The sequence below is a fragment of the Phasianus colchicus genome, chromosome 1, assembly GCF_987193195.1.
Source record: "Phasianus colchicus chromosome 1, bPhaCol1.hap1.1, whole genome shotgun sequence".
NCBI lineage: Eukaryota > Metazoa > Chordata > Aves > Galliformes > Phasianidae > Phasianus > Phasianus colchicus.
Genome location: NC_143436.1, coordinates 36,218,451 through 36,231,858, shown reverse-complemented (window position 1 = coordinate 36,231,858; position 13,408 = coordinate 36,218,451). Strand labels below are relative to the sequence as shown.

The 13,408-nt window shown below is 37.8% G+C and overlaps 1 protein-coding gene across 1 annotated transcript in view; it reads right to left on the bottom strand.

Moving 5' to 3' along the window:
• FRS2 (fibroblast growth factor receptor substrate 2) overlaps positions 1 to 13,408 on the bottom strand; it is a 52,086-nt gene that overhangs the window by 12,933 nt on the left and 25,745 nt on the right. The window contains exons 2-4 of the mRNA XM_031589479.2: positions 5,509 to 5,615; positions 4,104 to 4,195; positions 2,133 to 2,319 (exon numbers count right to left, since the gene is read on the bottom strand). Of these exons, the coding sequence (XP_031445339.1) occupies positions 2,133 to 2,319; positions 4,104 to 4,169 (253 nt within the window). The 5' untranslated portion in view covers positions 4,170 to 4,195; positions 5,509 to 5,615. The remainder of the gene's footprint in view (positions 1 to 2,132; positions 2,320 to 4,103; positions 4,196 to 5,508; positions 5,616 to 13,408) is intronic.

The following is a 13,408-nucleotide window of genomic DNA, read 5'->3' as shown; positions in this document are numbered from 1 at the left end:
GATGTGTGTATTGTGCCACTTTGCCTTTGAACAGCAGGGAGCGCCCCAACTTACCCTCACCAGCAAAGTCGTAGCTTTGGGTTATTCTTCCATTGAAAGCATGAAGTTAAAGTTGACATGCTTGTTACACGTGGGTGCAGGTGCTCTTTTTTTTTTTTTTTTTTTTTTTAAATGAGTATCACAATCTTAAAACACTCTTCACTGAAAACCACCTAGCTATACTGCAATTTCTGTTAGTGCAAAAATGCAACATGCGGCAACTACTATCACCATATATTTATTTATGGACACAGGACTGCAAAAGAAGTACCAGAAATGCTCCATGTGGCAGAAGCTCACAAACCTCAATGGGAATACAACAAATGGGTTGAGAGGAATGTCTGTCAATAATCAATATTCAGCTGGTGCAATGAATAAGTTCCATGCTTGCAACACAACAGCTGGAGAGCTGCTTCTACCTTTTAGGTGCTTCTAGAGCCTACGTTTCATTTTTGCTGTATTTCCAAAAATTTTCACTGGATACTTAAACCTTAATGAGCCAAAAAAGAAAAATCTAAGAAACAAACAACAAGAACACTGACTAGTACAACTGGTAAAAACAGCAGGGCAAATTTTTTGTGTAATCTCAAAGGAAATATTTTTTGGTCATCTCATCAAGGGAAGACAAAGTTTTGCAACTGTGCCCACAAATGCTACTGTAGGCCTCAGGAACAATGCACTACTGCAAAATGGCAGCAGGGAGAACATTTTCTGCCAGATTTCTTTTTTCTTAATATTCACAGTACTTAATATTATGTAAGGAAGGTGAAAAACAAAAGAGGGAGGAAAGGGTTGCTGCTCACAAAGTCTGCTTAATCTTCTCTTGAAAAGAAAAGGAAATTAGAAGCATAGAAGAGAGTTGTAGAGTCAGTGAAAAAGCTTGCAGACTTGGTAAAAGGCTGTGGAAAAGAACTTTCAAAATACTATTTTCAATTGAATTTCATTAGTATCTATTTTATACATTTAAAAGAAGTAGTGAATTAAATTTGCAAAAATCCACTGAAGTGCATCTTTTCATACCAAAGTTCACAATTTTCTCCTTAGAAGTCTGAAAGTTTAGTTTAATGCACAGTATTCTGTAACATTTGAAAACATCTCTGTGTCTCACTAGGAGCCAAATCAAGAATGCATTCTAAACTCTTACAGTAAAATAATTGTCTGCCCTTACCTCTGCTTTGACAATGTAGTTTGACCAAGTTTGGTTAGGATCAAGTTTGTTATTGTTCCTAACTTAATAGTGAATTAAAAAAATATTTTGCCACTGCTAAATAACATGATTTAGAGAGACACTACCAAATGCTGAAAATCTCTAAAAAAATAAGAACTCAAATTTCACAACAGATCAATACACAAGAATTCCAAGTACACAGAGCTGCACCACAATATGAAGGTGCAAAGTGAGGCTCAGCCCTCAACCAACACAACTATTCCTCCATCAGGGACTGCTATTACAAACAGCAACAGAAAAGCCTATCTTGGCCAAGATGGGGGTGGTCTTCGTGCTGGAAAGGAAACTGACTTTTTTTCTGATTAAAGCCACACAGAAAATAACTAAGCATAGCTGGAGTGTATAGTCTTCATATAAAATTTGAAAAAAATTGAGAACTATGCCACTGATACAAATGAAAGTGGTATGAGTTTCAAGAAGAGGATGAGACAAAAGTGTGATGCTGAAGGCAATAAAAAAAAGGTGGGCATATCCAGTTCATTCCAGCGCTTCAGTCTCTTAAAAATATAAAAACAGCAAACTTTGTGTTCTTAAAAGATTCCTTCACAGCCCCATCTTTCCTTGCCCTTCCTTGAAAGCCAACTCAAACTTCAAAGGCAGGAAAATTTCCTGTGAAAACCTTCTAAGCTGACCAGAGTTATCAATCCAAAAACACCAAGTGCTCCAGACCAAAAACTGCAAACAATTCAAATCCTCATTTTACCATAAGACCATTCCACTTACTTTTTTCCAGGAATTGCGTCCACATATAAAACTACATCCATTATAGCCCTTGTCAAAGGGCAGGCAAGTACATAATGATTAAACAAGGCCTCAGATATCAAATACATTTCTGAAAATCTCTTTATACAAAAATTCTACATACCTTGTCCAGTTTGACACCTTCTACCACTTTCAAAAGAGAAAAGATTTGAGTCGTAGCCATAGCGACGGAGACAGAGGTAGTGCCATTTTACAGAGTCCCTTTTACGGGTGTACAAAATTAGTTCTGTATCTGTGAGTTCCATTATGCCAGAACCCAGCTCGTTACCATCATCATCCACATTAATAACCTACAGAAAGGAAGTTAAATAGCATTAGGTAAGTATCTGAGCACCAATACTACTATCATCTTAATGTTTCGCTAATGTACTCTATCTGTTCCATCATACGAGTTGTGATCCTTGAGGAAAAGTTTAAGAGAAAAAACTCACCAAACCAGTTCCTTTGCTTTTCCAACCCAGCATTAAAATAACACATATTTAAAGGCAACATGAGTGAGAATATATAACATTATTGCAAAATCTGTGGTGATATTTAAAATAAGAGAATTAAGGTTAATGAAGTTTTAAGCTGACGCTATGTACACATTCTAGTATTTACATATGGATACCTCAGATAATGAAACCTTTCAAAGTCTCATTTCTGAAAAAAAAATATTTACTTTGTCACGTAACCCCACTTACAGCTGAGAAAAGGCTATAAGATGAAGCTTCCTTCACATACCTGTAGAGCCTTGCACTGTGCTCAGACTGTTTTAGTTTGCTTTGTCTGTCATTTTAATGTCAACAAATAATTCACATACTCTATGGTTATCTTATGTGAAAACATGATATGTTTAGAGCTTATTTCTTCTGCTCTTAAACCAGTTGGAGGTCTTCTGCTTCCTTTATGGAAATCTGACACTGTGTATTTTCACCCAGATGTATTTTATCTTGCAATGTTGCTTTTAGCGGAATTCTTTCTTACTCAGTAAAAAGGCTACAAAAAGATCCCTATGGTATCAATTAATTTTACTCCTTTAAGAAGCATTTTCAACTTGAAATCTAGTCAGTTAAAAAGAATTAGAAATAGTTTCATCTGTCACTGAGGCTTATGTCAAATTTCTTCATTTTGCAAGTTACATTCTTTCATCTTCTCCCCCCTGCTGCTAAATCACAAAAACAAAAACCACACAAACAATGGAGAAAATCTACAAGGAGAAAAAGAGGAATTTGTTGCACAGAGTGATGTCAAATACATTAAAAAACCCAAGACAACAGAAAAATATTTTATCCTTCAGCTTTTTGTACTGATAATATTAAACATTTCCAGAAATTCCCATTGTTTTAAAGCTCATTTCAGTGTTGCCCTAAGGCATCATGAATCATTTGAATGTATGATTTGTATGAATCATTTTGTATGAATCATTTTTCACTATGGAAGCATTACAATCCTTTGCCAACTTGGAGAGAAAGTTTGAAGCACAGAAGCAAATCTGAGTAGTGTGACTATGCAAAGGTATGTTTACTTAATGGCACTGACTTCAGTAGCTTCTTGTTGTTAAGCACACGAACAAGTGTTCACAAGGTTGTCAATTCCAGCAGTAAAAGGGATAGAAGCACACACACATGAAGTTTATTTAAGTTAAGAAAAACAAAAGTTCTCCAAATGATATAATTCACAGTCATCTTCAAGTAAAATCAGCAGTGCTATAATATTTCATTGCTGACCCCACTTCCAGGTTTATAATCACACCCAGTTATGCCTCTTACTCTATTCACACAGTCCATAACCTCCCAAAAGCAAAGGTGTTTAACTGGGCTTTACCAGCTGCATGGAGTTGTACCAAAAACATGAGGCTGCTTCTCCATCCTGAAGATCGAAACTCAGCCTGTCTACAGAATTCCTGCCACTGCTGCTAAGAAAAGATTTTCAAAGGAGCAAGATAAACCTATAGCCACAGATACCTGGTCTGCAATGCTTCAACCCATCAGGTAATTCTTCTCCTATTTTCATTTAGGTATTTTCTATCACATACCTACTCAAGAAATCAACAAAATAATAATTCACAGCATACCACATATCAGGTGCTTACCTTAAACTTGTTTCGATGGTTATCTGGGACAGTTTCTTTATCTGGACAGCTACAACAGCTACCCATGACTTCTTTAGAAGACCATGTGATCTCTAAAGTAAAAATCAACAAATTACAACCAAACCCAATGTGATCATTTACATGAGCACCATCAACAGAACAATCCAATATAACTCGCTCCTCCAATTACAATTTTTCACAATGAATTTTGCAGCCATAATTAATAAAAGATTAGAATTTTTTAATAGGAATTAAATTAGATTTGGCCTCATGGAGTGACTACACCATGCCATGGAAGTCCAGTAATTGAAACTGAGGCTACTACCAAGCAGACCCAATGGACTGTCACCTTAATTCCTATTGTAGCACTTTAGGCAGGTGGGAGGAAAAAAAAAAACAACTACACAATGGCTGCGATTCTCATCTCCTAAACCAAGATCTTTCCACCTGGCTTCCAGTTTCCCTTAACTGAGACTCCCCAGCTCAGACTGCTGAACACAACGCTGACTGGCTCCCACACCAGCTCTGTGTTTCAGGTTACCAAGCACAGGCAGCAAACACACAGGCAGCTCTGCCTTGGGGAGCTCCAGGGCTGCAGTTCAATGGAAGGTGGAGGCTCACCAGGCCTTGAAGTAGCCCTTGTACTCAGATTCTGCACTTCTACTTTAAAACACTTCCCATATAGCAGTGTACATACAACTAGTAACCAAAGTAAAGGAAAAAAGAGCCCTTTTTACATTTTACAACTTGTTTTTTTGTTTGTTTGTTTGTTTAATTGCTAATAAGTTTTCTTTGGATTAAATTGAGTTATACAGTCTACTCTGTTTACTACACAACAATAAAATATTCATCTAATACCATGTATAAACTAAGAAAAATATTTGGTAGTCTTGGGATCTTAAATTAAAAATTTTTTGTACAAATAGTAAACATTCATAGAATAGTATGCTAAAACTGCCACAGAATGAAGTCTCACAACTTTCTTCTTCTATCACCCCACTATAGATCAGTCTTAATCTTATGTTGTAATCGTGGCATTCTTTGCAATCACCATGAAGGTAACTCAACAGTAAACTTAACAAACAGTCCAATCAACTACAGTAAACATAGTAAAAAATACAGGAAACTGAAGTAAATGTAATCTGTGAAAAATCTACAGAGTTGCAAAGAAAGACACAGCGTAAGAAGATATCTGAAGTACACCTACCATATCTCAAGAAAGACAAAGAAAGGGGATGTAATCAATCAATAATCACACAAGCTTGTTACTTGGTCTCCAATATATTCTAATATTAAAACTTCAGAATACCAAGAACCATAACACTGCTTCAAAGCAGAAACGGCAACTACAGCAGTGAGGAAGAAATGAAACAGCCGTGGAACCACCGGAGTTAAAATCACTCACCTAGATTTGGCCATTAATATTCCCAGCTTCTGTTGCGGCATCAGGGCTTCTGTCATACTTCAAAGTGTCATGCTGTCTTGTCACAGAACTAATCATTTGACCTAGAACTAGAAAAGTAAATAAAAAATGTAATTTTTTCTCATCTTTAAGATAAGCTGCTAAGTAAACTAACAAAATACATACGGATATTTTATTTTGGCAACATTACATCAAGTGAGGTCTTCATGGCTAGGTTGATTCTAAAGTGGAGCCTTAGATATATTCTCAATCTCTTATGAACTTCCTAAGCATTTTAGTACCATTTGGTCTTGGAAGAAAATAATCCAGTATTGTTGTCTGTAGGGTAGCCTGTCACAGTGGGGACCCCAGCTACACTTTGCCCAATTTACTGCACAGAAACAAAGCAAAACTCCTCTTATACTTCACACTTACAGAACTAAACCAGAGCAGACAAACAGAGAAGCACACACAGCTCACTCTGCTTAAGTCTCCTGCTTATCTCCTGAAGATACACAAATTCTAACATGTATGGCTAACACAACACCCTTTCATTTGCACCCATGATTCTTGCTCCATGGTATTAATCATAAATTGCTTCCATTCACTGGTTGCTGCTACAGATTTTTGGAAAGACATCAGGAATGATCACTGAACATTCCTTCTTATTATTCCCTTCCCTATATATGAGGGAAAAGTAACGCCTCCAAAAAAACAATGTTTAGTAGCTGAGAATTTGCTCTAGCAAACAGTGTTACTGTGCTCTTCGTTGTAGTTTCCACTGGAATAAATAGGAGGCATTACTTTCAGAGCAACTTATTTATATACTATTGGCTACAATACAAACACTAATGCATGTGTTTGCAATATTTACCCCAACTTTTTCTAGCAGTTTTAATCCTTCACATGGTTACACAATGTAAGGTAGATTAGCCTGCTTTAATTATATAAGAATTCTTAAATGATCTAAAGGTCATTTTTAACAGATAAACAAAAGCACACAAAGCAATAACAAAATTCTCCAACAAGTTGCTCTCAATTACAATTTGGATTTTATTTAAAGGTTGCTTATTCCACTTTGAATTTTCTTAAATCTTCCCTGATAGCAAAGTATTTACAGTAATTCATGCATACAAGGAGAAGGAGACATTTTCACAGCCACAACCCCGAAGTTAATGTTTGCAATGTCAGACTTAGGAGCTGCAGTTTCATGAAACATCAATGGTGCAAGTAGGGAGAAGGGGCAGGAGAGTATTTTTCACTTCTTCTCAACACATTTATTAGTGCATTGCAAGGAAGAAATGCCAGGAAAGACAAAGGAAGACTGCACTTATCTACTTAACTTGTTAAAAGGAATGAAAATTAGGAACTGTTACAGCTCCAGTAAGATTTATTAGTTGGATTACCAACCTAAAACACGTCTATTTTCCCTCATAGACTAAGCAGATCCTTAGACACAGAACACCTTAAGGCTTTTTGGGGGAGCCTCTCAGCCAGCATGATGGCAGAATCAAACATTAACTTCTGGGGAATATTTTCTGTTCTCAATTATTCCTAGCACACATCTTACAAAAGTCAGGGAATGAAGAAACCTCCCATAGTACATTTCAGAAGAGGTAGGGAGAAACGAGGTGTCCTGGCTGGAAACCCACCTTCTGCATGTACACCCCATGCCTCCCCCACACAAATGCCAAATCCTTGCATGTTGCTCTCAGTCAGACCCGCAAGCAGGGAGTAGAGAACATAACTAAAGCATAGGAACGTGATTTTTTGGTTTTTTTTTTTCATGCCACAAATTTTTAGTTAAAAAAAGACTATGATCAGGGTTTTTCCTTCTCCTCCAGAAGTATTTGGTAATGTTTTGATTAGAGCTAAGCTATATATAACTCTCTTATAGTATCATTTTTGCCTGTAACATTCTAAATTGCATAATCTGGAAGACAATGGCTATTTTTTAAATCCCAAAGCATCAGCACTCATTGTTTTTAAGGACCTTGTTTATTAAAAATAGATTGAAAGAACAGTCCCAACAAATACAACACACAACATCCCTGTGCTTTTATTTCCTACTCTTATTTAAAATACTTGCTTTAAAAATGGAATTAAAAAAATAAAAGTATTATCAACTCCCTACATCAAACATCAGTTGCTATGGAAATGTTGTGTTATGACAAAAAAAAAAAACAAAAAAACTCAAGTTTGAGGGATATTAAAATCATAAACTCATTCAGAGATGAGTAGATCAATGCCAGCAGTATTTCACCTTTTTTCATTCATTTAAAGAATTCCATTTAGCATATATGTAGAATAGTATTTTTCAAACCATTAATTATTTTTAAAACATGCCATATCTTACAAATTGATGCTGGCACATCTGGCATTTCATATTTGTCTTGTCTTCAATTATAATGCACAGATGAAACTCTCAGCTCAAATTCTGCCGATTTTTAAAGCATTTCCCAAAACGTGTTCTGTAACCATCCTAAAGCATTAGCCACGATTTACCTGAACCTGAAACAAGTTGGCCAGGAGAGCTTTATCAAGGAATCAGAGAATGGCTTGGGTTGGAAGGGACCTAAAGGATCACCAATGCCCCATGCCAGGGTTGTCAGCTGCCGGATCAGGTACTAGATTGCCCAGAGCTCCATCCAACCTGGCCTTGAACACCTCCAGGGACTGGGCATCCACAACCTCTCTGGGCAGCCTGTGCCAGCACCTCACCACTCTTCTCAGTAAAGAGCTTTCCCCTGACATCTAATCTCATCTCCCTTCCTTTAGTTTAAAGTCATTCCTCGTTGTCCTATCACTATCTACCCATGTAAAAAGTCTATTGCCCTCATGTTTATAAGCTGCCTTTAAATCCCGGAAGGCCATAATGAAGTCTCCCCGCAGCCTTCTCTTTTCCAGGTTGAACAAGCCCAGTTCCTTCAACCAGTCTTCATATGAGAGGTGATCCAGCCCTTGGATCATCCTCGTGGCCTTCTCTATGTCCTCCCTAAAAGCTCCACATCCTTCCTGTGAAGGTTCCAGACTTGGATGAGTACTTCAGCTGGAGCCTCACGAGGGCAGAGCAGAGGGGTACAATCACCTCCCTCACCCTGCTGATGGATTCTGATGGAGTCTGAGATACCATTGGGGCAATTCAGAAAGTTCAAAAACTTTTGGTGTCTCCCTTTCCCTACATTTCCTTCTAAGGCCCTATTTCTCCATTTAAAATTTTTTACAGATTTAATTCTGCAAATTTAATCCGTGAACAGTGAATTTTTGCAGGGCTATAAGCAGCGAGGGAATGCAATTGAAAGCAGGCTGTTTCTATAGGTCCCTCATGAAAAATACCAAGGATTGAATTATATCAAAGAAGGAAAACATGGTTTAAGAGACACTGCAGTTTAAAATCCAATTTAAAACATTCATTCCAAGCAGTGGCAACAGTTGCACTAAGTTCATTTGCCCAAAATTTTTCTGACAGAACCAAAAGCTTACAAACTCAGTTCCTTTGAAAGCCACTGACATCACTAAACTCATGCTTTGTTTTCTCTCTGCCCAAGGATGAGCCATATAGCACACAACCTATCCCTATCAGAAGCTCATTCCAGTAGATCTTTCCTTCCAACACTCACAACTGGAAAAACCTGAAGAAAACACAGCCTAGGGACAGAACAGGATAAGCAATTTTTCCCAAGCTGAGTTAATGATGACAGCTATTGCAGAGCATGGAGGAACTCCACAAGGATACTGTAATCCCAGAGATTAAGTAGAAACTGAAGGTAAAAATTTGAGCTTTTCTAGTTACAGACAATTTCCAAGTAACGTGGGATAGAGATGTCACTACAGCAAAGCTGTTTTATCTTCTCTACACAATTTTTAAAATCAAAACGGAAGGCACTGAAGACAGCAGGCAGACTAACAGAGAGACCAACTTACCGCGTAGGAAAACTGCTACTGAGTAAAATAAAAATTGTTCTATCATCATTTCATTCCTTCCAGCAGATAGGTGAAGGAGGCTGAAATGGTACTGCAATCAGTCCCTTGGAGTTTTGCTGACAGTCAAATTTGCCCATCTCAGAAATGGGTAGGAGAACAGATTCAGTGCTTAACTGACTTATCTGATGTGGCAAATTCTATGTCTTTAGAGTTGTGATGTAATCCATGGTGGCAAATTCTATATGATTTAAGAATCCTGGTATCCTACTTAAAACTTAAAATAGCCCACGCTATGACCTTCTATTTATTTTGGCTACCATATATTCACTACCACGAAGCCAAGTTCTTTCAATTGGAAAACAAAACTTAGGTTTCTGGAACATGGGACTCCCACGTCCCAGACCTCACATGCACATAAGAAATGTAGCATCAAAATAAAGCATTTGCCCTGAACTAGTAATTACATACTGCGGTCAGCTCCCAGAGACTTGTTCCCCCAACAGTCACAGAATGGACAGCTTCACTTTGTAATTATTTGGAAGCAAAAAAAAAAAAAAAAAAAGGATTTCTGTACATCAGCAAAGAGTGACTAATTCACTTTCATGTTTGGAGACAGAACAGTCGTAAGAGGTGCCAGAGCTGGAACACAGTCCCATGGAAACACAACAGTTTTAAGGGATATGAGTGCTGAACAGAAGTAGAAGAAAACTTGCCTCCCCACACACTGCCAGTCCTTCCCATACACTCTGCTCTCTCAGATGCACTGGTTGGCTCTGGACCCTCAATCTGACCACAGTAACATGACTCACCCCCATGCTGTGAAAGAGATTCAAAAGAGACGATATTTTAACAGTAAAGCAAACTGAGCTAAGGTCAAACTTAATCCCTGCCCTTCATCCATCTGGCAGTGATAATTAAGAAAATTAATGCTGAAGCTACATAAGTAACAGGATGAAAAGGCAGCACCACTCGCTAGTAGAAATACTGACAGGATGAAACAACAACAGCACTAACAAACCATAACAGAGTTAAAGACTACAACGAAGGAGATCCAAGAAGAGAAACACGCTGAGAAAGAGCTTGGTGCCACTGGAGGCAATTATGGAAAACAAACTATGAATGGTAGAGATGAATCTGCAGAATCTGGTTTATAATTTTATTTATGCTAACAGGTGGAGTTTTACCTCAAGAGCTTTAATAAACATCATTCCTGCAGGCCGCCCTCGGAGCCCTCCTTGAAGGCATGGCTAGGAGAGCTGGTGGGGATCACACCAACTGCCCACACGCACCCACCAGGGCCCTGCCCTTGGCAGCACTGTTCTCTGGGAGGGACACTCTGGCCATAGCAACGTGTCCCTCACAGACCTCAGGCCTGGCAGCATCCCACTCCTTACCTTCAGGAGAGATTCTTTTTCTTTTCCTTCTTTCTTTCCCCCCTCCTCTTTCTTTCTCAACACCCAGATTTGGATAGGAGAGTTTCTGATCTTCAAACTTCAGTACTTCTGCTTTGTGCACAGGCTTTATGCAGTTTTTCAGTGTATTCAGATTCAAACTAATTACCAACATTTTCTCTCTCTTCCTTCCTCCCTTCCCTGCACTAGATGGTGCTATATAAAACAATAACACATATAAAACAATAACAAGAACTATTAGAAATAATAATACATAAACGAAGAGCACATTAGGAGCTTTTTTCTTAAGAAGATGTTCCTGAAGAGCCTGTCATGGCAGTGAACTGCCAACTATCCTGAAAAGCCACTACATACAATTTTTATATTGCATATTAGTATTAAAAAAAAAAAAAAAATTATCTGCAGTTCTTAAAAGTGATTATTTTAACCTGAATTTGAGCATTTCGTTAAGTTAGTTAAACATTTCTTGGAATACCATTCCTCAGTAATCCCCTAAAAATACCCACTCACTCCCACGAGGAAGGCATTTATATTCATCCCAGTTACTTTGTAAAAATGAAGATTAAAGACCAGCTCAAAGAGTTGGGTGAGAAGAGCACAGAGAACTGCAGCAGGTAACCACGCCATGCTAATGACACAACGTCTAAGGCTTGCCTATGCAACACCAATCCTACACCTGTCCACTTAGTTCTAGTGTAACCCTTTGAGACCACATTCCCTTTTCCTGATTTAGGGCACTCTGTATTTTGGCCCATCCGAACGTGACACAAAAGAAATCACATCTATGTACCAGGTTGATCAAACAAATCCTGTGGGTGGGGATCCTGGGCAGCCTGAGCTGGTAGGTGACAACCAGCCCACAGCAGGAGTTTAGAACTGGATGATCTTTAAGGTCCTTTCCAATCTAAGCCATTCTACGATTCTATGAACAATTAAGTTAAGAAATGGGCCCTATGAGGAAGGGAGGATCAAGCTTAATTCTTGAAAAGGATGCCTGGCTTGAAACTGTTGAAATAGTGAGTCAGCTCTCCAGTATTTAACCACAAATGCCTTCTAAAACTTGAGGCTCATAGCTCTTGCCAATGCTTCAAAGCCAACAAATGCCAACTCCTGTAATTAAATGGCACTGAGTTAATATTTTGCAACATTATAATCTCTGAAATACTGTTCATTCAAACATTTCAGAAAAGGTTAATTTTTTTTTTTAATGTTTTTGACATGTTTTGCACACAACTCTTCTAATTCATTAATAAAGATAACACTAAAAAAAGTGCAAGGTCTGTCCGTCCAAAATTAAAAGCAGACATAGTAAAACATCATCAGAACTAAGAACATGCCAGTGTGTTTTATAAAACTGAGTAAATATATAAATAAGTACATATTCTCAATTTATGCCCTTCTTCATCTATCCATTGGTTTCTCTTTCTCTATCAAAGAGATCCTAGCACATGGATACAAGGAATCAGGCATTATTTCAATATTACAGTCTTACAGCAGGTTTTTGTTTGTTTCTTGAAAACTTAATCTCATCATTAAATCCATGTTCTTTTAAAAATAGTTTGTCATCTCTATTTATCATTGTTCCCATTTCTTAATTCTGTTCAATCATGTGCTCCTCATACATTTTTTTCCCCCACTCATGAGCCCCAACTCATGGTATACACAGGGAAGATGAACAATAGCTATACATTCTCCTCTGTATCAGAAGGACTGTTTAGACTCTTTATTGACAATTGATGAGAAATAAAATCCATTACACCAGGGAAACTTTTGTAATCATTAAATTGCATCTGTCAAAGAGCAAGTTTAATTTCTTTACAGTTTTATTCTTTACAGTTGCAACAGAACGAAACATATATACAGTTAGTTTGGTAGAATCACAGCGACCTTACTGTGCTTTATTTTGTTAGATATTAGATAAAGTATTATACTACTTTAGACAACTGCTGCCCAGTGTTAATAAGATACATTAATCATAAAAGACAAAACTGTATCATTCCACAGAATCCATACTGAGTTGTCCACTTTGTATGAATATCCTCTACAGATTTTAAAGATCACTAAAAACAAAACGGATAAGCAACATGAATGGAAATAGGAATGTTTGTGTATGTATGTACAAGTGTCAGTGCCTGAACATCAGAATGAGGATTAAAAGCTTAGCCTGTACTGAAGAAGAACGCTGCTCCCACAGCAGTGCTCCCAGCAGCAAGGCAAGCTCCCTGATCACAGTACAGGACTCCCAGACCTCTGCCAGAAGTACCGACCCTCACAAGCTTTCATTGCATGTATCAGTCCTTTTCCTGCTAACCCACACACAACACAGGATACAGACAAATTTAAAACATATAAAAAAAATAAAATAATTTTTAAAAAAGGAAAACCAGACAGTGAATTGTTGCCTGTCTTCAAGATTTAAGAAGCTGAAGAGAGAAACGACCATGTCACAACACCTGCTAATCGATGAAGGAAATAGAAGGTCATCCAAATATTACTTTGGCACCACCAGGACCACCATCAAGAGGATTTGACAGCTTTTTTCTTGTCCTGTGTCTCTCACAGGAGAT